This window comes from Agelaius tricolor, unplaced genomic scaffold (assembly GCF_023055355.1).
Source record: "Agelaius tricolor isolate 1412-34295 unplaced genomic scaffold, bAgeTri1.0.p SCAF_4, whole genome shotgun sequence".
Lineage (NCBI taxonomy): Eukaryota > Metazoa > Chordata > Aves > Passeriformes > Icteridae > Agelaius > Agelaius tricolor.
The window spans coordinates 46,049,246-46,074,829 of record NW_027269264.1 but is presented as its reverse complement, the minus strand read 5'-3'; the positions used below and the strand labels follow the sequence as shown (position 1 = coordinate 46,074,829).

Here is a 25,584-nt window from a genome sequence, read left to right as displayed (position 1 = left end):
ATATGTTAAATATTGATTTTTAATTGTTTGATTGCAAGAGAGGAAATATAATCGGAATGTGTAGGCATCTGGTTTTATTTGAGGAATCCATCCTCAAAAGTAAGTACAACCACACATTCCATCAGGTAGATAGATACTTCTGCATATTTTTTGCTTACTAACTTCATTGATTGTATATTAAGTTTCATCCCTAACACCTGCAATGTAGTAAACATGAAAGTTTTAAAACAAAGCTATGTTAGAGGAGGCCTACTGTGTCAGGTGGCCAGATCTCATTACAGTTCCTTGTTAAAGATGTGGCTGCAGGGGAAGAGGAGAGCTGGCTGAGAAGTGGGCAGGATGCAAATCCAGACTGCTATTAACTTACACACCAGACGGTGATGTGTATGTGGGGGAATTGGACTGCAGCCAGCAGCATGCTGCCTTGATGGCTTTGTCAGCTGATAATTCTCATCCTGGTGAGGATGAGAGCCTCAAGTCACTATCCTTGCTTTAAAAGTTTCAATTTCAGATACACTCTCTGCAAAGAGCATTAAAAAACTCCCAAACAATAGTAACATTTTAACAATAGCAACAATAGCATACTACTACTACTACTACTACTACTACTACTAGTACTACTACTAATAATAATACCAGCACTAATAATAATGCTAATAATATCTAATACAATGAAATGCAGAAACTTGATTTTGTTGTGTTCTTAGTTTTCAGAAATTCAGGACTATATTCAGGACTATATAATAGCACAGCCAAATAAAGCTGTGCTATTATAATATATACAATACAATATAATATGCTATTATAATTATATCCTGCATCTGATTTTATGAAGCATGGAAATTTAACCTGTACATAAAATGCATTCTACAGATGTACTTACAGACTTAGATTTAATAAAATATGCAAATTGGAAGTAATTGATCCAAATTATCATGCAGTACTGGTTTGTATACAGGACAGGTGCTTTAGCTATAGCATTAGTTACACTGTAGATTTAGTTACACTATAGATTTAGGAAAGGTGATATTCTGATACATTTTAAAAATCATACACTGTCTTAAGACCTAAAAGCCGTACATCCAGTATGTTTCATTTCTTTAAATAGTGTTTATTCTTTTACTACTTTATTCTTCTGCTACCAGTTTTTCCACATTTCTTGTAGTAAATTCTTACTTAAACATGGTATAAAACTATCCACTTGATATATCTTTTGTTTGACAAGGCTTTTGGTCCTGTGCTGTCTATGCACATAAAGTTTTCACTCTCCTTCTTCAGAAAATGTGTAAGGAAACTATTGTTGCTTCATTTTCTCCAGTGATAGTTACTGAATAGTTTTAGACTGAGAAGATTAAGAAATGCTCTTTTCTGGTTAATCCGTTTTCATCATTTGGAATATGATGACTGGATTGATTTGCCTGTTCCTGATCCATAGTGGCTACATCATTCTCAATCAGCTAATAGATGTAATGCTTTTTAAATTGTATATGAGGGAGAGTGACTTTTGTGCGTGAGGGGGTAGTGACTGGACAAGTTTTAAACTAAAAAAAGAGAGATTTATATTAGATGTTAGAAAGAAACTCTTTATTCAGAGTGTAGTGAGGCACAGAACAAGTTGCCCAGAGAAGCTGTGAAGGCACCATCCCTGGAAGTGTTCAGGCTGGATGAGGCTCTGAGCAGCCTGGTTTGGTGGAAGGTGTCCCTGCCCATGGCAGGGGAGTTGGAACTGGGTGATCTTTAGGGTCCTTCTGACCCAAACCATTCTATGATTTTCACTTCAATAAATTTTCTAAGAAATGCATGACTTCTCTTAGTTTATGTATTCTATGTAAAAATATATCTTTTTTTTGGAGTTAAAGGTGCATAATTTACTCTTGAAGCTGAATATTCATTTGTATTATTTATGACTTGAAAAATGTTTTAAGCTTGTTATCATTAGCTTGACCTTTCTGCTCCCCCTGACATTTGAGCCAAATAAGAGGGGGAAGTACGTAAGAGGCAAAAGAATTGGTGAAAAACAGATGCTGCTGAAAAGGATACTGGGGTGATAAGAAGTATATGCTGAATCAGGAGATGACATGTCACAGAAGCCCAATGTGAATAAAGTGTCAAATAAGATATGATCAACCCAGCAGAAAAGTCATAATGGATGAGGATAAGGAAAAGATCTTGAGATTTCTCAGGAAAAGGCCTGTTAGAGTCCTTGGCAAGAGCCATTCCACTGGAGTGAAAGGAAAGGAAGGACAGATTGAAGATTTCAAGTAAAGAACTACAGGAAAGGAACTTGAGGCATCAGTTGTAAATGTTTGAAAATTACATTCTTTGTGAGCTGTTTGTTTTAACACAGCTGTACAGATATACTATAATGACTTCAGATGTCCCTCTGAAGGATCAGCAGGAATTACTAAGCATTGTAGCTGAGTGCCTAATCAGATGCAGCTTTCTTCTGTACCAGAGAGAAAGTAAGGGTGAAATTTCCCTCCTCAACAAGGTAAACTGGAGTTAGGGAAAATACCTTTCATTTCAATTATGTTACCCCTATTTTGCAGTCTTTTTCATTGCTGTTTGTCACTGTCAAAAGGGATTGACTTGAAGCAAGAGTCTGTAGCTGTGTTGTGTTCTCTGAACCTTTTCTCAAGGGCATTGCCGGTCTGTGAAGTCATGTAACGGCTCGAGTATCGTTAGATGAAAAATCAGGACTAAGCAGAATGTCTTGTAATAGCAGCCTTGTTGGCATGCATTGTTATATTTATCCTAAATATTATTTTGTAAGTTGATAATTTTGAGAGGGAAGCCCCTGAGATTTAGAAAAGAGTCAAGCTGGTTGGTGGGATGAAGAATGAAAAACCTAATGATGTGAAACCTTAACTTTTCTGTCTGGAAGTGACCTTTATGACATTATTCTGGTTTCCATGCATACTTGAAAATCTTTTTTCTTTGTTTCAGTGCAATATAAACACAAATTTCAGAAGTTACTTTGACATGAGTCACATGTTGTGATATGCAGTTGTCATGTCCAGCTGGTTGTGCCGCTGCAGTGTTATTTATCTGCTAGTCTATTATCCTCACATGTCAATGAGCTACTTTTACTGGATCCCTGAAAAGCAATTAAGAAAAACCACCCACAACCAGAGGGATTATGGTGACTAAAGCAGTCTTCATGGCCCCTGGAAATTTTCTAGAGGTCTGCATATCTGTATATCTTGAAAACCACTGAAGTAAAGAGAAGCACATAGTACAAATAAATCATGCTAGTTTGTTTTCCTATTTTTGTTTGCAGCCTGTTACCATAACCCACAAAAGGAATGCATTTTTCAGTGTATGAGATACTGGTTTCAGCTGACAGTCATGTGGAAACACAGGATCATAGAACAATTTAGGTAGGAAGGGAATGCCTGAAGTCATCTAGTCCAAGCTCCTGCTTAAAGTGTGTTCACTGCTCAGATCCAGTTAGATTTGGGTTGTTTAGGGGTTTGCTCAACCAAGGTTAAATATCCTCAAGGATGGAAATTCCCACACCTGTCTGGGCAGCCCATTCTTGCAATTTGGTTGCCAGGCACAGTATGCCCTTGGTAAGTCCATGCTGGCTGCTCCCTGCCACCTCATATCCTTCATATATCTGGAAATGCCTTCCACTGGGATTCATTACATAGCATTCCTGCAAACTTAGGTTGTGTAATTCTCCAAATCCTCCTTTTGCCCTTCACAAAGATGATAATTACTTTTTCTAGCCATTGAGACCCTCTCCCAGTCACCATTTCATCTCAGTGATGACAGAGTGCCCTTGCAATGACGAGCCAGCTCCCCTAGTACCTCTGGATCCACCTATGTGATACGGATTTTTAAATGTCCTGTGAGCTACAAACTGTGTCTTCCTCTTCCTGTTGGAAATGTCTCAGTCCCTACCAAAGACTCTGCTATAGTGTAGGAGTGCTTGCAGGCCTGAGGACAGACCTTTTTAGGGAAAATGGAGCTGAAAAAAGCAACTAGTATCTTGGCTTTTTCCATATGCTATGTTAGTGGTTTACCTGCTCAATAAAGCACATTTTCCTTCACATTCCTTTGGCTGTCAGTGTCGCTGTAGAAATCCTTTGTCTTGCCTCTCACATTTCTTTTCTGTTTCAGTTCCATCCAAGCTTTGGCTCCCCTGACTCTGTTCCTCTGTGTTCAGGGAATGTCTCTGTTCTTTTAGCTGAGGGTACCCTTGCCTCCTTTGTGTTCTTCCCTTTTGGAGTTTGTGATTTACCACAGTCAGATCCATATGCATCCATGCCAGGCTACAGCCAGGCTGTACTCTCTGCAGATGAAATGTAATCTGTTTTGAGGAGATTTCCTCAAATATCAACCAGCTTTGCTTGGGCCCCTTTGCTCTCTATAGTATTCTGGCATGGGATCTACCAAACAGATCCCTAACAAACTGAAATCAACCCCCAGAACAAGTATAAATAAAACTGAGAAATTCGGTGGGGAAAAAGAACACAGCCCTCAGAAATAAGAATACTTAATAGAAGAAAACTTGTTTTGATAATTTTTGTAAGAACTTTAATCATACAGCAAACTCCTACATTTACTGTAGTAACTAAGCAGAAAAAAAAATTGTGTTTAAATTAGATTAAATGATCACTGCTGATAAAGCAATAACAAAAACAGTGTTTTAAAATGGTCAGGCATATGAACCACCCTAGGTGCCTCAGTTACAGCTATGTAGATTGTGGAGCTGGAACAGTTTACATTTCAGTTGAGGCTATAGCTATTTCATGGTAATTTTTAAAAGTGAGGTAGCAAGCAAACTTGGCTTCCTCTGCATATTTTTACTTTAGCTGAATAGCTCTGGATTATGGTACGGTTTCTCTCTTTTTTTTTTTTTTTTTCCCCTTTTTTTTCCTTCTTCCCCTTCCTCAGCTTTCCCATACTCAGATGACGTTTTCTGAAGTCTGCACATTTTTCAGTGCCACTCATATTTTGGAAAAAACTTAAATTTTGCTGCTTGTTTCACAAATTTATTCATTCCTCTAAGTTGGAAATGTTTATCTGAATTATGACAGTTGCAGGTTTGTGGTCAGAAATTATGGGCTTCCACTTGATTATTGTGCTTTACTAATGAAACACTTAATACAGAGGTCATCCTAGAGGACATTTAGATGCTTTTCATCTATTGTGGTGAAAGGAAGGTCCATTGCTAAAATGGGCTAAATAAACCTCTGTCAGTATGTGTTTGTCGGAAAAAAAGAGAAGATTCCATACATTCTTCCTTTTCAGAGGCTAGCAAAATCCAGTATTCAGCCAATAAGGCCTTCATCCCTGGTGTCTGTTTCAGATTCAATGTTGATTTTTTTTTTCCCCCCTAACTTCTTTCTTCATCAATGGGTTAAGTAGAGTTTATATAGGTATTTTATAATGAAATTTCAAAACTGGAAAATATTTTTAATCTCATTTATGCTTTCCATGGTCAGTAGAAGGACTCATGTAACTTCCACAGGATAGGTCCTCATCTGGGTGCAGGGTCTGCTACAGCCTGCACCCAGGGACCATGTGCCAGTCGGAGTTCTTCAGTAGGGCCATCTCCGGAATTACCAGCATGACCCTTTCCTCCATGGCAAGCTTGGAGGATGGAGGGGAGGCAGGGCAATAGAAAGATTGTGCATGTAAGGGGACTTGTCTTTAACTAGTTTTGGTGATTTTTGAACCTATTTGTGTCACATATTTAACAAGTGGAGAACCTGCTCCATAAGACTGATGCCTTGCTATTACAAGTCAGAGGCAACATGGGATTTTGCCTATTGTGCTGCATAAGGCAGGCACAGTTTTGGTAAGCTTTAGCTTTTTGTAGAGCTTGCCAAATAACAGTTGTTATAATAATAACGCTTCACATCCTTAGACTGATACAAAAACATTAGTTAATATAGTAATGAGATGATGACTGCCTTGGGTGCATTTTATACATTGTCATGTTGAGAAGTTGAGCACAACCAGCATCAGAAATCTGATAGTTTCAGCTCTGCAGTGACTGCTGAGAATTAAGTTGGAAAAAGGGACCAGGCAGTTGTTAAACTATAAAACAAGGGAACTGAATGTCCAAACAATTTATTGAATTGATACTTAACACTGTGTTCGTTTAGAAGTAATCAGTAATTACTTTTGTAATGTTTAAGTGGTATTTAAAGTTCGCACAAAGAGTGGAGGAATTGATACTTTCAAGCTTGACTGTCAGATACACTGTGTTCTCATATGAAGATCATTACATTTTTTATGTTACAGTAGTGTTAGATAAAGTCTCTGGGGAAGAAGCTGTTTTTTCATGCATAGGCTTAGCCAGAAACCTGGCTTAGCTGTTCTGTTTTCACTTACTAGCTGTTGTTGTTCTACAGTGTATCAAAATGGAAGTTTCTTTTCAAAAAGTAATGGATTGAGGAGGCCAGTGGCTCTGCTTTTCTAGCGTGGAATTAAATGCATTTGTTCCTCAGTTCTGTCTTAATTTTGTTCATGGAATATACAGATACTGATTGTAAGCTAACAAGGACATAATACTTGTAAGACGTGTGTGTTTGTTGTGCTTGTTTGTGAGCTGCAGGTTTCTTCAGTTCTGAGAAGGTTATTGTCAAAAATAAAAAATGGTTAAGCCTAGTATGCTCTTTTTTTGAAAGTGTCTATATGTATCTATTTTGTTGGTGTCTAGTGCCTGTCTAACACAGTTTCTGATGAAGTATTGTAGTCTGACCATTATTTTAATCTTTTTAATGTTTTCTAGAACGCAGCCGAAAACAGTTTTTGCAGAAGTGGAACCAGAAGATGATGAAACAGACAAGCCAGAGTGGAAAAAACGTAAAATTTGAAAAATAATTTGTTTAAAGAATCATTTTGGAGCATTTGAAACAAGATGAAACATTTATTTCTTTTTTTGAGATAGTGGGTCAAAATTTGAAAGCAGATATTACTTCCATTTATAAAACTTGCTGCAGTATAAAAAGGGATTGTTGAATTACAGTGGCTTAATCCCACATCTGAATTTTGTAATAAGGAATTACTTATATTGTGCAAATAACTTCTGTATGTCAGTTACTTAGCTTTGTGAGTTAAGTGAAAAATATTTCTTTATATATAGTGAATTCATTATATTGCCAGATGTTGGGGTTTTTTTTATTACTGCCAACTTTACAAATGCCATGTCATGACAATGTTCAATTAATATAAATATCCAAATAAAACAGTACAATTTCTCAGACTCCTTTTTTATTTTTTTCCAGTTAAGAGCTAACAGATTACTGCTTTGCAAGTGAAACAAAGTTTAGATTAGTTATTGTGTATATTCAAATTCAGTTCATTTTGTTTGCTCACATGAGTTACAATTCAGTTCACACTCTGTGTGAATCTTAGAAAACATGCTTTCTAATGTCTGTACTTCATTGCATGATGTTCCTTTTCAGTATGTGTAGTATCTACAGTAGCATTGTATACTCTTGGAATAAAACCCCAGTATTTCCAGGTGGGACGTGCCTGGGCTCGTCTGGCCCTTGCTGCTGGGCCGAAGGCGGCAGCTGTGGTGTTTCACCTCAGAGATACCTTTGGCCGGCTGGGAGTTGCAGTCAGGCACTCGGAACAAATCCAGGCATAGTAGGAACTCAGTTTACCTCTGGTGGAAAGGCTCCAGGCTAGGTGAAGAGGAAAAGGAGATGGATTCTGCAGAGGGTTTAATCCAGAGTTTTATTCCAGAGTCACATATGTCTGAATCTTGTAACAGCTCCACAGAATCCCAACCACATGGTCTCGTCTCCTTTTAAGCTCGGGGGCAGGGGGAGGGAAGGGCCAGGTGAGGCACCAACCAGGTGGGAGGGGGGGAAGGCTCAGGGGACAATGACACATGGACGGGCCAATGACCCCAGGGCTGAGGGGCATCTTTTGAACTTTTGCCAATCACACCATGCCCCTGCTGGAATGATAAGATTGACTGACAGCACTTAGCAAGGAGGCAAGGGGGAGGGGAAGGGAGAAGGTATTGCCACACCTGGGAAACTACTGGGATAGCTGAAACAGGAAATGGCATCACACTGCAACAGTATACAGCTTATATTTTTTAAAAAATGTGAAATTGCAATGGACAGTTACGTAATTTAGTGTAGTAAAAATACTGTGCTTATTGCCAAGTTGATGCAAAATTTCGTTGAGGTTTGTTATCCCTCTTAGTTTGTATGGATAAGTTTTAGGATAGAGCAGATACATGTATTTAATACCAGGTCTTTGTGTGTATTGACTTTGTTGTAAACCTGAATGATGTATATCCGGCCTCACATTTTCTGATACAATTTTCTGATACTATTCTTTATAAAATAGCTTGTCTAAATATGGAAAATTCTCATTTTTTAACACAGAATTGCAGTTCTGAGTGTCATAAATGGAAGGACAGATTTAAAACTAATTAATGTCCTTTAGAGGAGAATAAAGAACCCAAGTTAGTTTTAGGCCTTTATGGTGTGATTATAATAATACACAGTATGCTAAGTATTGTGATTATAATAATACACAATATAACAAGCAGTCTGCATTTCCACTAAGAGTAGAGAGTAATGGACATGATAAGCAGTCAGGCTTTCTTATTTATGAATAGAACCTGGAGGCACATTTTAAGACTATATTTAGCAAAGCCCTTAATCACTTTCCTAACCTCAAGATGGTGGTCCTGATAGTCAACAGAGCTTAGACTTTTTATTTAAGCATTGTTCTACATCACTGTTTCTTTATATTATTTCCTCTTCCAAGCTTATCATTCTTTTTCAATTATTATTTTTATACTTGAGTGAAAACTAAGTCTGACTTTCAAAGGTATAATGAGAAGCATGAAATACCCACTACAAAATGTTTCCACTGCTTTCAGTACTGTAGTCTTTTGGTAAGAGAAGAACTTCAGGTACATAGTCAACAGCTTGTGTTTGACCCTTGCAAAATTATTTTAATACTTACTTGTGTATAATAGCAAATCAATGTTTAATTTAAAATTGCAGCTGTAATATGTAGAATGAGGGACTGAGTAGATGGGTGGAGAGTAAGTGGAGGAGGGAAAGAAATTCCAGATGGAGAGAAGGAGTTGTTAACAAAACCTGCTAAAGACCTCCCTATACAGCACTTCTGCAACAAAAAAAAATCATAAGATGGCATTGTTTCCTTTAAGGCTATTTTTTGTCTTATGTTTCATCCAACTATAGCCCTACAAAAGAAAGTATTTTCAAAGAAATTTCTCTAAAACCTCAATTAATAATTTTAAAGAATTAGTATGTTCTTCATTTTAGTCTGAATATTAGCATTTTATCTTTTCCTTTGTTAGTTGTTAACTGAGGCAGTGTGTCTTAGGGAGCAGGGCTGCAGGGAAAGGCAGATGAGGAAAAATGCTGCAGCTGTTCTCTGAGAATGAGAGGAATTTCTCCTTTTATGTTGTTATTCATATCAGCTAGATCTTGTTTCCTAATTCTTAAAATAATTAGTTCTGGAAAAATTCAGTTGAAATTTCTCTTAAGTGTTCATCATCGTTACTTACAGTAATTGTCTTGAATGATTGTTCTAGCAGCTTAGAATTTAAAGCAGTGCCTGTGCAGATATGTATTAAAAGTATTTAAAAATAACTTAAGTTTTATTTATACTTTAACTCTTGGATTGGTTCATTTGGCATAGCCCATAAACTGGATTTCCTGGGATGTTCACCAACAAAGGTTGTCTTGGGAAACATCTTTAACATTAAAAATACCAACACAAATAAATATTTGCTATGACAGATGGAACTCTAGGTGCAAACTAGAACATGAGAACTCTATCATACTAATTTTTAAAAAATCTAATTTTCTTATAAGCTTCTCAAAGCTTTTAGAAATTGCCAAGCTATAATCCTCTATGTGTCTGTATTTAGTGTTAAAGTGGTCAGAGTCCAGAGGGGAGTTTGTTTCTGCATTACTGAAACAAGGTGGGCTTATTTTGTTTGTTTCCTTAGAATTGTTTACGGATGTAGTGATGCCTTCAGTTTTGCTTTCATATTATCCAGAGTCTGTCCTGCATTACTACTTAACTCTGAATTTCACATAAAGTGTTAGCAAGTCCTCTTCACAGTTTACTTAGACAAAACAATCATTTTTCAGCCTGAGAGCCAAGGACACTGTTGCAGCTTCAGGCCCAAAAAGTACAAACAACAGCAAATTAAAGGGAGCAATCTTGGAGAATGGGACTTCATAACCTGAGGCTGTAATGGGACAATTAACCCCAATATGTAAATGGACCAAAACTTATAAAAATGAAAACTTGTGACCCATTGTCCATCTTGGGTGTAGCCTTGGCCAGGCCCTTGTACTGCCCAAGGGGTATCCTTTGAAGGCCTTTCTAATAAATACCTACTTTATTCCTTTAACACTGTCCAGCCTCTATTCTAGGTAGCCTCAAGGCATCACTACCATAGCATGGATAAAGGCTTCCATGGTGCTTTCTCCAAACCTGGATTTTTCTGTGCAGCCTCTGGATGATTCTTTATAGTAATTTATGGTCTTTATCCCTTTGTGCTAATGACAGTTGTAGACCAGCTGTTAGGTACCTCTTACCTGTCCTCAGGGCCAAGGCATTTCCCTCCAGACCATTGCAGCCCACCTGCTATCAGTCAGCCCCATTTTCCACTCCTTGTTGGTGTTGCTGCACTGTTACAGAGATCTGAATTTAACTGTAGTCCTTTGCCTCGTCCTATTCTCCTTATTTATTTTCCTATCTTATTATTTAAGTCTTCTGCAGCAGGTGAAAAGATTGACAAATCCTGGCACTTTCCTCTGCCTCCTCTGATTGCAACTATTTGGTGACTGTTTTAAGTTCCTCTCTGGTCTCCTTCCTATGACTCATAACTTACTGAAGACGATGCTTTTGCCTCTAGTTTTTGTGATTGATAGCAAGAAATGTGAATTTGTCCTCAGAGGGTCCAGTTGTTGGCTCCTTTCTCATGAATCCATGCCTAATTTCATGTTCCTTTTCCCAACTGCATTTTCTGTGTTGTGGAAAATTATGTATTATGGGAAAAGAAACTATGATCCCTTCTCCTATCACTTCCATCTCTGCTGGACCCTGACGAGTGTTCTGCATTGCTGAGCTGAAGCACCATCCTCTTGGTTAGCTGTTTATCCAGTTTCTTTGGACTCTGATGACTTCAGGGGTATTCAGCTTGAGACATTTGTAGCTCACATCTTCCTTTAATACTGAATCATAGGAATTTTGATGTGACCTGTTAGTCACAATAGTATTGCAGAATCCTTCTTATGTTTTTTGTCATGTTAAATGCCTGTATGCCCTTCTAAGCCTGTATCTCAGCAATGGGAATTTACTGGAAGTCCTACAGTTATCCCATTAAAAATTAGCAGTTTTGTTTTGACTTATTACCATGGGCAGTCTGGGAGTTCAGGAGGTTCTGTCCACTGTTGTTAATCCCTGGGCTCTTCTCATTTGTCAGACTTTCATGCATGCACATGAATAAAGAGTTGGATAGTTGGCTAGCAGAGAAGTCCTCATGCTTGCCTGGAATTAAAGCATAGATGTATCTTATTACATCAGTTTTTAAATCTCCTAGGATTTTTAGCTAATCCCATTTAAACTCAATTTTGGATACAATATGCACTCAATATGCACTTCATCCACTGGGACTTCAGCACCTAATTGCTTCATGCAATCTGGATAGCTCTGAAATGTGAGAGATTTGTCTGTAGCATATAACTCCTTGCTTCCCATCCTACATGTGAAGGTATTGTCTCCCACTTTGGCAGCAGAGTCTTAGATCAGCTTCTTAGAATCTTCACAACCTTGGTGTCAAACAACTACAGCACCTTTGGCAATAGTTTGTGATTTTTTTTAATGGCTGATGATCAGACAGTTCATCTTGTTCTGTGATAGAGGACTTAAAACAAGAATGATTGAGAAAGCACAGCCAGTATATATCTCAGGGATTTTTTTGTCTTAGCTGTCCCGTGAGGCTGTTGTGTGTCAGGCTAGTGCAGTTTTTGTTACTCTTTCAAAGAAGTATTCCTGTGGGCACTGAACTATTTCCTTGTTCTGTCATGAAATAGAAGATGCAACAGATTAATACCTACAGTAGATAAACAAGGGCTAGATGGGTCCTTGAGAAGTTCTGTAGTCCATCCTTGACTCAACTCATCTGTACCTGAACAAGGTCTGGAATATATACTGGACCTTTAATTGCTGCCATGATAGACCCTGCACAATCACCCTAAGCAATCTGTTCCAATGCTTCATTCTTAGCACTAGAAAAATTTTAATTGTCTCTAAGAAAAACATTGTTGCAACAATTTAAGACTATTATTTCCTATCCTGTTCCCAGCAGTCATTGAACACAGTTTATGATGATCCTCTTTGCTGCAGCTTTTTTATTATGTTTGAACTTTATTATCTTCTCGTGTCCTCTCTTATTCTTTCAGTTTTGCTTTATTATTTATGTCTCCTGGCCTATCATCAGTTATTTACTTTTCTCTGCCTTGTTCTGATTGCCCATATTTCCTGAAGTGCACTGCCCATAATTTATACAGTGTTTTAAATTAAGCTTCTTTTTTAGCGCTACTAAGTAAACAGGAAAAATGTTTGCATGTCTCATTATAGTTGCTTTTTTTTTTTTTTTTTTTTCAGTTTGGCCAAACAGATTTGTGTTCAGGACCTGTTCAGTTTTAAAATCCTCTGGCCAAAGCGAAGTGCAAACAAGACCAAATGCCTATTCAACAACACTGACTTTATTTGGTAACATTTAAGTGTAAAGGGAAGGAGAGAAATAGTGCAAGCAGAAGATGGTCACCACTATGGATGCAGTGGAAGGATCTTTGGTCTTTCACTGCCCTGGGCTTCTTGGTGTGGTGGTCTTCTCTAGAGGTTGTACAAAGCAAGTACCTCCAAAATCGAGTGTCACATTTCTGACCCTGTTACTTGCCCTAGTGCAGTTGTTTCATGTGTAACCCATACTGCAGTTGAGTGTTGTGAAAACTTTCAGTGTTGATCCAGGTGCATCCTGAGGCCTTTAGCTTAACACGTACCTTGACCTGTTACTAGCAATGCCAACTCTGTATTAAAGGCCATCCCAAGCTGCGCAGAGTAGTAACGCAGCACAGGGATGGACCAGAAATGCAGATTTCAGAGGCAGGTGCACACTGCAGAAATCAAGGAGCAGCAACAAAAGATAATATTCAGTCTAGGAACAATGCTGCCTCTGAGAATGAGAGAAACATGGATACTAGGTGGTCAGTAGCATGCAAGGAATAGCAGTACAGACAGTGCCTGGAGACAGACTTCCAGAAATCTCTAACATGCTCCATGATCCTCAGCATTTGCACACTAGGGACACCTGCACACCAAGGGTCACCCAACACCAACAAGCTCTTAGCTGTCATGTACATTCCTACCTTCTTAAATCAGCTGCACTGCAGTCCTGGTGATATTGACAAGCATTTGCCAAGGCTAAAAGAAAGCCTAAAGATGATGATTTTCAGTAAAATGTTTTGGAAAGTCCATGTGCATGCAACACAATCCCCACAAAAAAAGGCAACTGCAGATCTCCCTGCAGTATCACAGCTCTTGCCAGGCATGGATGTAGGAAAACAGACAGTCAGAAAACAGACATAGACCAGAACACGTGCACACCTATGGGGGTGTGACTGGTCCTACTGTTGATTCACAAATTATAGCATTTTTTATTTTGGGAAAATCAAAGTAAGGGAGAATTCAGGATCAAAACATCTGACACAGGCTGGATATATATTAAGAATGATAAGTATTGAAATGCTGAGCACAAGGGCGCCTTGTGGTCTTCCACATCAAACACTCATAATGTCAGAAGGATTCCCACTAGACACAAACTGGGAAATCCTGAAATGAAATAACAGTAAGGGAATTATCCAGTAATTTCTAGGAAAGCCAACTGTTTCCTCAAAAATTTCCGAGTACATTAACTAAAGTTTATGAACCCTTAAGAAAATTAACATATATGAAACATTTCCCTCCCACACATATGGGAAGCCTCTTGGATCTGCTACTAACCACCAACTTCAGTAACAGCTTACTTGAATGAACAAGGACTACATTTGTTACATCCATTTACAACTGGAAGCTGTAAAAATTTGCTGCACTTTAGATGCAAGAGAAAATTCAAAATAATCTGACCTAAACAATGACACATTCTGAGAAAACACAATGGAATTGCCTTACCATGGGCCCATATTCAGGACGTTGAAAAGAGGCTACCTAGCCTGGAAGCTGAGGACTGTAATCTGCTTCTACTCCTTCTGGTAGGACTGAATGATGCTGGGACAAAGAGATTCCAAAATATTGGAAGGGACTTCATGTCCCTCAGACAGAAGTTGAAAGGATTAGAAGCATAGGTAGCATTCTCCTCTGCCTTCCTGGTAAGGCAGAGGGACTCTGGCAGAGTGAAACAAGTGGATGGGGTGAACGACTGGCTGCAAGACAATGCTGTGCTTAGGGCTTTGAGGCTGTGGTCTGGAACGTGCCTTGGAGAGACTGGGCACCAGGTGTGGAGTACCTCACCAACCAGGGTAAGGGTGGCCTGGGGACCACGGTCACAAGATTTCCAGCCAAGCTTTAAACTAGATTTAGTGGGGAAAATGATGCTCTAGCAAGTGTCAGTGAGGAAACAGGAAACAGTAGGACTTTAAGGAACAGCAGCAAAGTACCTGTAAATTTTCCCAAAGGAAAAGGAAGGAGTAGGACCCCTGCCAAAGGCTGAAGAGGTCAATAGCCCAGCTGAAGGCCTCTACCCCCATGCACACAGCATGCATAACAAGTAAGAGGAGCTGAAAACCATTATGCAATTGGCAAACTGTAGCTCAATTGTTATCATGGAAATGGTGGGACAAGTTACATAACTGGAGCATTGTAATTAAGGGTACAAACTTTTCAGAAAAGATAGGCTGGAAAGGAGGAGCAGGAATGTTGCCCTCTATATCAAGGAAGGGATAGGTTGTGAAGAGCTGTGTCTGGGAAACAGCCATGGACAGGTTGAGTGTCTATAGCTAAAAAACAGGGTCAGGACCGGTGGTGGAGGTTACTACAGGCTGATCTGGAGAAGCCGGTTGATGAGGCCTTCTTGGTTTGGCTGCAGGGCACATCATCCTCACCACCTCTCATCCTGATGGGAGGGTCCAACCACCCAGACATCTGCTGGGAGAGCAATACAGCTGGCTGGAAGCAATCCAGCACACTCCTGGAGTGTGCAGAGGACAACTTTGGGTCCAGGTATTGGCCAGACCAGACGAGGAGAAGCATGGCCGGGCCTGGTGCTCACTGATGTGGATGAGCTCATTTGAGGGTTCAAGTCTGGACACAGCCTGGGCTGTGGTGACCATGCCCTGGTGAAATGTGTGATCTCATGGAGCGTGGGCCTGGAAAGGAGAATGGTCAGGACCCTGAAGGTTAGAAGAGAAAACTTTTACTGTTTAAGGAGTTGGTGAATGAGATGCCTTGGGAAACTGTCCTTAAGGACATGGGGACTGAGCCGAGCTGGCAGCATTCTCAGGCCATTTTTCTTAGAGCGCAAGAGCTCACCATCATGATGTGTAGAAAATCTTGCCAGGCAGGCAAGAAAATGGCATGGCTGAGCAAGGATCTGCTCCTCAAATTGAGAAGAAAGAAGAAAATGCACAGCCAGTGGAGGAGGGACAGGTGACTTGGGGAGAATACTGGGATATGGTTCAGGTGTATAGGGACAGCATGAGGAAAGCCAAGGCATAGATGGAGCTGGGCTTGGAAAGGGATGCAAAGAATAACAAGAAGGAATTCTGTAAGAATATAAATCAGAAGAGATAGGCCAAATAAATTGTATCCCTGCTGGTAAACAAAAAGAATGAACTGATAACAACTGATACAGAGAAGGCTGAGGTGCTCAGTGAATTCTTTGCCTGAGTCTTCACTGTGAAGTTCAGCACAAAGAACAAAATTCAAAGAATAATACATAAGGACTAGATAGTGAATTGAGTAGGCAGCAGCTCTACAGTGGGGGTTCTGGATTTAGTGGGATTAGGACCTATAAAACAAGGATTAGTGACATTTGCAATACAAGGCTCAAACAAGCTGGATAGTGAAAACTTTTTACAGAAAACTTCATAGGTGCCTCTGCAGAAACTGGACCAGACATTCAGTTTTGACCTTGCTGGGAGCAGGATTGACGCTGAAAGTTTTCACAACGTTCAACTGCAGTATGGGTTACACATGAAATAACTGCACTAGGGCAAGTAACCAGTGCAAGGGTCAGGAACATGACACTCGGTTTTGGAAGCACTTGCTTTGTACAACCTCCAGAGAAGACCACCACACCTGTCTTGGGTTGCCAGCACCTTTGCCTGAGCTGCTCTTGCTGCCATATCTGTTTATTTGAAGTATTTATTTTTGCAGCATTCTGTCTGGGTGTAACAACTGCAGCACGGGGCCCAGACCAGCCAGGAATCTGAACCATTTATTCAGAGAAACAAGCTGGTTTTGTACACTTCTTCAAGCGCAGTATTTCCTCGCATGGTAACTCTCACTACGTAACCTATCCCATGCTGCCACCTCAGCAAGGTGCCTCTGAATGTCCTTCTGTGGGGTGATCACATCCTGTAAACCCACCTGTCAGCTTCCAGTTGGCTCCTCTCCCATAGGGGTCTGCCATGTGGCGCCTCCTTCCCCCAGGGTCCTGCAGAGACAGCCTCTCTGTGCTGCCATGTGCTCCTTTGTGCTGCCGTGTGCCTATTTATGCTGCCATTGCTTCTCTGTGCTGCCACGTGCTCCTTTGTGCTGCCACGTGCTCCTTTGTGCCACCTGTGTGCTTCTTTGTGTTGCCATGTACTTCTGTAGGCGCATCCCATAGCCCGCAGCTCAATTTCATCCCATCTCTTCCCACAACTCCCCCTTTTTTGTTTTATATAGACAAGAATCATGAAACAAAACAATTCTAATGTTAGAACATGTTTAGCCCGCTGCCTGAACCAAACAAGCTCCGTTCATCTTGTTCCCTCAGCTTCCCCACGGGCTGATGATAGAGCTGGAGTAATGAAGGCTGGTTGGATCATTCTTGCAGGTACCCATCATGGACTGGGATCTGTGGAAACACAAGTGTATCTTCAGCTCTGGATTATCAATGAAAAGGGTTTTTCCCATTTCCCACTTTCAAGATTCTTAGTAAGTCTAAGTGAGCTTGAAATTTACAAAAATGCCGTTGGATGGGAGTTAGGTCACTCTGAATATGATTCAAAATATTAAGAACATATAAGACTTTTGTGGAGTGTATATCCTATTTCTACACTCTTTTTTTTTGTCCATGTCTAACATGGACATTTTTCAACCCAGTGAAACACTGCATCTAATAAAACAAGCACTACCGAGCAAAAATAAGCAAGGTAATATCTTTAGCTGCCTAAATAGTTTACCATCACCCAGAGTCTGCATGTGGCACCTCCTTCCCCCAGGGTCCTGCAGAGACAGCCTCTCTGTGCTGCCATGTGCTTCTGCAGGCACATCCCACAGCCCACAGCTCAACTCCATCCCATCTCTTCCCACATATAGGCACACTTCTCCATCCCACATAAACTACACAAGTGGGAGTGCAGCCATGCCAAGCCAGTTGAGGATTATCCTCTTCCTGTCTTGTTCCTGTCCATTGCCACTTGGCATGTCCCTAATGCAGTGAACCCTAAGTTTGCAATGGTTATGCAAGCAAAAGACTTTGTGTAATTCTAATGCAGTATATGTCTTAGCTAATAAATTTCAACACTATGACTTTGAACATCAACAAGGAATCCCCTCTGTAAGTAAGTTTATATATGGTTTGCAGCTGACTCTTAATCTAAAATTACCTGACTAAGCAAATATCAGGAATGTTCCAAATAGAGAGACCAGTGTCTTCAAAATAGCCTTTGCAGGCAGGGTTATCGTCAATAGCTCTATGGTTTCATGGTAAGATTTTTCCAGTACAATCTCCTTGATTAGTCATAAAATAATTTCAATGTGTATATACATATGTATTTATATATTAATCAACAAAGTTAATAGTGAGAAAATTTAACATTTTTGGGAGAATATGAAGTACCTACTTTGTTACAGTAATACCACTATAATTTGTAATGAAGAAGTGTCTGTAGGCATGTCCCCATATTTTACTAGAGCATCACAGAACTGGTGCAAAACTGTTGCTATTGCAAAGGTTCAGAGAAATTTAATTCGGTCTTTAAATTCACCATGTAGCAGTCAAAGGAAAACCAGAAGTAATTCCAGACTAAGAAACCAATGCCCAGTAGCTCAGGAATTTTCACCTGAAAATTTTATGCTGTATGAACAAAATGTGAGCCCTTGCAGAAGGCGAGGAAAGAGGCCATGCTAAGTAATAGGGCACAGAGATGAGTGGGAGGTAAGTGGTGGGATGCTGCAGGAAAAGGGAGTTTGTGTCTGGTTTTATGTAACATAATTTTAGGTTACCCCCTTCAAGATCATCAAACAGTGTGTTAATGAAATTAACAGATGATACAGAAGAATACTGAAAATGCCATTGAAAAAAGAGAAGCAGGAAATAACAAGTCACTCTGACAAACGCAAGATAGTACATCTGGAAAATGATTATTCAAAATGCAGATTGTTTTTTCTTCTCTGGTGGGATGACTCTCAGCTAGCCCAGAGATAGTGGATGGCAGTTTGTGTGTCTGAGTTTCCTCCGACAAGGCAGACAAAAAAAATGCATGAGCAGCTTTTGCCAAAAGGATTGCTCCTGACTGAGCAGCTAGAGTGACACCCAGGCTGGGAACATTGCACCTTCTGTCTCACAGCCACCGAGGAGTACAAAGGTGGTTGGGATGGCTTTCCTCTGAAAACCAGCCTGGTAAATCCAGTACAGAGGCACCTCTTTCTGTGAGCACCAGGTGCTGATGTCATATGTACTGCAAATTAAAAGTGCTTCTTTGTGTTTGCAGCCTTGCAAATTCAGCTGTCTGAGAGGCAAACTCTTGTCTCCCATCAGCTTTAAAGAACTGCTTTCTTTCTCCTGCCTGTAATTACAGTTATTTGCATCTTCAAACTCCTAGGGATTTCAAGGGAAATTGCAGGAAGAGACTCTTCCTAGTTGGAAATTTTCATATTTCAGAAAGCAATTCTGCTGATCTTTTCCCAGTCATGCTGTTACCCAAATGCATGGGCTTCAGGTTCTCTGTTTTAGAATTTCTTGTGATTGTCAGACTGGGGAGCACGTTCTTCCCTTTTCTCCTTAAAGATCAATCTTAAAACATTTTGAGATTTGATCTCTTCCCCCCCCCCCCATCCTCCCCACCTCATGTAAAAAATGTATAGGGATTTGAAGGAAATACAATAATGAAAAAAATTAAGCCTAATATTGGACTTGACAGCTGTTATGGTTTAAGCCCAGCCAGCAGCCAAGCCCCATGCAGCCCCAAGCCCCAAGCTCACTCACTCCCCCACCAGGGGGAGAAAATAGGAGAAGTAAAAGAAAGAGAACTCACGGGTTGAGATAAAGAGACTTTAATAGAGAAAGCAAAAGCTGTGCACACAATAAAGCAAAACAGGGAATTAACTCACCACTTCCCATGTGCAGGCAGATGTCCAGTCATCCCCAGGACAGCAGGCCCCCATCAGTTGTAATGGTTACTTAGGAAGACGAATGTCATTATGCCAAACATCCCCCTCCTTATCCTTTTCTCCCCAGTTTATATCCTGAGCATGATGTCACAGGGTCTGGAATACCCCTTTGGTCAGTTTGGGTCACCTGTCCTGGCTGTTTCTCCTCCCAGTCTTCCAACCACTCCCAACTTCTCTGCAAGTGTGGCAGTCTGACATGCAGAAAAGGCTCAACAATAAAAAACCCTTTTATTTATTTTATTTATTACATTATCAACACTGTGTTCAGCACAAATCCAAAACACAGTCTCATACTAGTCACTGTCAAGAAAATTTACTCCAGCCAAAACCAGCACACTAGCCCATTATAAATTGTCCATATGTAGTCAGGTGGAAAATAATTCCTGCATTTTTAATTTACAAAACAGCCCATGCTTGATTTCCAGGTCTGTGATCCTTGTAAAATTTGGTGTTTGCACAGTATGAGTGCAGTAGGCTCCTGATTCGCAGGAGGCTCTTCCTCTTCCTCCTGCAGAGACTGCCATGAGACAGATAATCCTTGGACATAAAGGATTGTCTAGAAAATTACTCTGAAAGGAATGTTCTGTGTAACACTGACAAAAAATTATATGACTTAACCCAATGGTTCAAACTCTAATCCTCTTTCATGTCACCTGCTAAAGTACCTGAGATCAAGTTGTGTTTAATGTGGCAAATGGGTGTGTATATATATTGTTTCTTTTATTTATGGGGACAAGCAGTTGTCTAGGCGGATACTCACCTTAACTGAGGCAGTGTCTCGTATGAAATGTAGAAGGCCAGGGGAACTGAAGCTGGGCATGTAATCAATGAAAGGTGCAACTTGTAGGAACAAGTGGAAGAGTCTGCATTAAGTCTCAGTCTGAGAGATGTGAACCTCTGGCCATTGGAATATGCTTAGGCAAAATGCTGATATTAACCCTTTGCAGAACAGAGCAGAACAGTGTACTGGAGTAGCCCTTAAAACAGAACAGAACAAAACAAAACAAAACACAAAACAAGACAAAACAACAGCCAACAAACAAACAAAAACCAACAAACAAACAAACTAAAAATCCCAAAAGAGGATTTATATGGTGCTGAAAATTTTCTTCTTGATGAGATTTTTCCTACTGCTGGGGCATTAGGGAATTACCCTCTGCTGTGAAATTCAGGCTTGTGGGATGCCATTGCACTGACGCTGCCTTAGGAAACCTTCCCAGGAGTGATGGGGCTGAGAGATGGACACTCCAAGTGAGCTGTAGGATGAAGGTGGGGGATGAATATAGTGCACACCCATACATCACACCCATGATCGTTGGAAAATTGAGTCAACTTTCAAAGACTCCATTAAATAATCAAAAAATGTTGCAAAATCATCCTTTAATAAGAAAGATGATAGAAAAAGAAGCTTTCAATAAAGATAATTATCACATTCCCAAGCACAATGGTAGATTTTGCTGTTCACAAGGTGATAATTTTTTTGTTTGTTCAGGCTCTGTGAAATGCCAATTTGTATGATTCCTTTGTTAATTTCTACTAGCTCAAATTTGCACAAAAACAAATAGTTCTGGAAATTATATAGATACCACGGTGGTATATATTTTTTCTGTGTCTTTTAACCACTTGTTTTACTGTCAGAATAGTGTTCTATTCTGGCATGCAACAGAGTTTAAACAGGTCTGTAAGAGAAGTTGCTTTTCTTTGAGCAGGGAGGGAAGTAATTTAGTTGAATTCTTGCTTTGCTACAAGAAATCTTTCAGGTTCAGACTTTTAGCCTGTTAAGTTCTTCTCAAACTTATGATCAGAGATGGTATCATTTGCTTTAAGTATCTAAATGGGAAAAACAACCATTGCAGCAGGATTGAAGAATAGAAGTACAGATGGGGAGAGCTAAACAAAGTCAAGTTAGTGGCAGATCTAGGAATATAGTTCTACTACTTCAGTGTCCCTCTGGTGCTCTTTAATAGCACATCTCTGCTGCAGCAAAGTCTGTAAGCCAGCTTTCTGAACCAGGGAATTCCTCTTAGCTCATGTTTTGTGTGTGTCTGCCTCTACTCTGCTCCTTGCCTCACTCCTGGTGCCCTGCTCCGTGTGCTCGGCCGAGGAATGCTGCACTTCCTTTGGGAAGCAAGGATGCTGCACTGGGTCTCAACAGCCCAGTCTCGGCATTGATTATGTTTATTACTGAATCACACTACACTGCTTGTGAGCCAGGGGTTTTTTAAAATCAAAAATGTTTGGAATCTCAAACATAGGGCCCTCTGCCTGCCAGAATGAATGCAGGGGCTGCACTCCAACAGTCCTGGGCAGAACCAAACCTTGCTGTTTCACTTATGCTGTTTATAAATGCCTAAACCAACAAACAGGACCCCAGTGGGACAGCTAGGCTCTTCCTTGTCACAAGGCAAGATCAGCATTCCCATTTGCTTCACTCAGCATTTTTGCACAGTAGGGATTTGGTTTAATCTAGTGATGAAATGCATTCTTTTATTTTACCAGGGATTTTTACAGTCAGTATTTACCACATAGATAATTTTTATTGTTAATGAGCATGGTTATCATTAGACATGGCATCAATGTTGAGGGTGGTGGGGGGTGGGGAGGAGCTGTGCTCAGCTATTGCCCTCTGCAGCTTAACATTCATCTTCCAAGATTAACATGATTTGTTGGACTCCACAATCAAAAACATTGTGCCAGTAGCACAGAGCGAAATGGAATTCAGGAGCCAGCACCTCTGCCAATGGGAATGAGCACTAAGGAGCTGCTGTGACTTGAGCCAGCAGAGGATGTTGCCAGCAAGTTTTAGCCTGCTTGTTTTTCCAGAAATTGCCACAAAGACACTAGTTTTAACTGGACAGAAAGCCAGCCCAGAGTTCTATCTGCAGATCATAGTGCTGCAAAGTGGAAGAAGTGAGTCTGCACCAGCACAATACAAGCATATCTCTGAGGTGAGCTAGTTGGTTACACAAGGGACAGGAGCCAGCTGCCAGCAATCCTGGCTGGAGAACAGCTCCAGGCAGCAGTGGTGTGTGCTGAGAGGGAAAGTCAAGTGTCTGGTCCCAGGGTGGTGGGGATTAGCAGAGCTGTGGTCTAGGAATTGTAACCTGTGAGTCAGCATCTCCTTCTGCTCACTCCATATGAGAATATCTCGTTATAAGCACTGCTGAGAGTCTTCTGTCTTTTATTTTATGTAAGTAAGTGCAAAGTAATCTATCAACTCTTTTTAATAGGTTCCTACAGGCAGAGGAATGTCTGAGCAATTATGAATTACAGGTTCTGAGATTTAGTGTTTTAAGTCATTTAGATGACAAACATTGCAGAAATAGGGAGAATTTTGAAGCTACAATTCTCATTGCTTGAGCACAGTTGTGTAAAAATATCAGACAAAAGGCTGAAGAAAGGTAAATTGGATGAAATTAAACCATTGGGTTTGTATGTGGTGGGATCAGTCGAGCCTGCACCTGCAGCACACAATACCCAACATATCTGGGAGGCACACACACTGCCTGGGTGCACATTATGCCTGGGATTCCTGCAAGGAGAGCTCTGTTTTCTTGGTCTTCTGAAGTGAAGCCTCCATCCTTGGGACTTCCAATCCTGCTGCTAGCATGTCTAAGCTATCACATTAAACTTGTATCTGGAATTTGGACCAATAAATACTATCAAATATGCACATTTACTGTGAAATCATTGGAGGGAATAGGACTTCAATATGGTCCTGTTGTAGCCTGTAGCAAAAACAAGTCCTTGGCCCAAAATATTTCTGGTTTAAGAAGGATTTTCATACATGTTTTGTAAAACGACAAGAAAAAGCCACTTTTAGTAAACCAAGTGCTTTTAGTTAAGTGTGTGTGTGTGTCTGGAGCTTGAATTAAGGCTTGTATCAACTTACTGTTTTCTAGAGCTGTTCATGTTGACAGTCATTATGAAGTCCCAAGGTCCTGGCCATATAGTAGTTCCATGAGCACATTACAGCCACAATGACCAGCTAACGAGGTGTCAAGGTGATCAGGAGCAGCAGAAGCTTGAACTTGTTTTGAAGAAGGGTTTTGTTTAAGGGAAAATAGCACCTAGAGATTTGTGCAAGGAGAATAAAATAGCACCTAGAGATTTTAAACCAGGAAAATAAAATAACGTTGGAAAAAGCATCTGGATATTAGACAGTTATTCAGAGTTCATAATACACTGTGGTACTGTATGCAGCTCTCTCAGTAGCTAAAATTAGGTGGTTATGTAAGGAGACCACAGCATACATCTGAATAGCTACTGTATTGGGTTAATGATGTCACTCATCTTTATTGAGTCACTATGCTATGGCTTGGCCAAGAGGCACCATGAATTCAGCAGCCATGAAATCATAGCCAGTGATTAAACTTGAATGAAGTAAACACATCAGAGTTTTTATGAGGGGAAGCAAAGCAATTCTCAATCAGAGGTCTCCCATTCAGAGTCCCAGGTGACATTGCTGCCAGCTGTTATTCCCTGTAAATCTTCAGGAAAGGCTTTTTTAGCTTTTGAACCAATGATAATAGAAAGTCCATAATGAATCTATCAGTTTATGATTGATTCGGAGAGATCATATGAGCTATTGGTCTAAGCATTTTAACTGCTGGCTATGAAATTAGTCATTTTTGTGTTGAGGTCCCATCACTGAGACAATCAATGAATGCTGTACTGTATACATTGTTGACATGTGAAAATAAATGCAGGTATGCCAAAAGTAAAGAGAGAATTAAATTTTATCTATGCATAGTAATGTACCTTAACTTTCTCACCAGATACAATCCAAATTGGTTTTCCTGTAGTATTCTTCTTACAAGTGATTTATTTGCTCACTTATGTTAGGTACTGCAGTTAGGTACTGTTTTCCATGTTTAGTAGTGATATATATGCCACACATTTCTCCACATAGTTGTAGAGCCTTTTTCTGAATAGTTGCCAATTTTATGTCAGCAAAGATTGAGGAGGATATAAAGGTGAACATGCAGGAACAGGTTGGTTTCCTCAAATTTTGTGTGACCGTGTTGCCCTGATCTGAGTTGTTTCTCACTGTGATGAAGGCACTGATGCCTTCATCTGGAACATGCCTGTTAGGATGAGCTTTGGAACTGTCCCCTAGAGTTTCACCATGAGTTTTTCACTTCCAGTGGTCTTGAGTGCTGGTATCACAAGTCCTGGCATGCAAAGCCTCTGCAAGGAAGAAACCCGGCAGGAAATGAAGCCTTGTTTATTTTTCAGAAGGTGCCCAGGCCTGCAGAGTCACAGGGCTTTAAAGTGCCAGAAGCAGCTATTTTTGGGATAGCTTGGTGATGAGCAATGGTCAGGGCACTGATGGTGGCCAAGTTTGCAGCCCTGGCAGTACAACTGTGACTGCCCATGCTGTACCTGGCAAGAGCTCTGCTTTCCCAGACCAGAAAGCAAAGGCTGCATTTGGAAACTTGTTCTTTTCCTATATATCTACTCTACTCTTTGAAGTAACCATTCCCACGCCTTTCCTGTCAGGGCCCTCCAGGCCCCCAAACTCTTTTCTTACTCTGTTTTTTTTTAACCCAGAAATCTGCCTGCTTTGGGAAAGTTTGCCTGGGATTGCACTGTACCCATTTGTTTGCAATGAATGAAAAGCATTTTTCATTTTTGCTGAATTATTGTTGCCAGATACCATGTGTACACATGTTCCTGGCCATCTTGCAGGGAGCGCTGGCAAATCTGCAAAGCTGATGTGAACTGCTCCAGCAACTGAAATGGCTCCTCTCAGCCAGACCCCTGCCGAGGTCAGGAAACACACATGCTTTGCTGTCTGTGAGATCTCAAAAAGAAGGCTCTCTTCAGCTGGATGGAAATAGTGGTGCTGCAGCCCAGCCTCCCAACTCCAAGCACCTTTCTGCTTTCTTCCTGCATTCTCTTCATCCTGTTTGCTGACCACTTTCGGCAACACAGGCAGGCCAC

The 25,584-nt window shown here is 40.4% G+C and overlaps 1 protein-coding gene across 1 annotated transcript in view; it reads left to right on the top strand.

The window, feature by feature from the left end:
- WDR70 (WD repeat domain 70) overlaps positions 1-7,222 on the top strand; it is a 125,015-nt gene extending 117,793 nt beyond the window's left edge. The window contains exon 18 of the mRNA XM_071425521.1: positions 6,749-7,222. Within this exon, the coding sequence (XP_071281622.1) occupies positions 6,749-6,833 (85 nt within the window). The 3' untranslated portion in view covers positions 6,834-7,222. The remainder of the gene's footprint in view (positions 1-6,748) is intronic.
- The last annotated feature ends 18,362 nt before the right edge of the window (positions 7,223-25,584 follow it).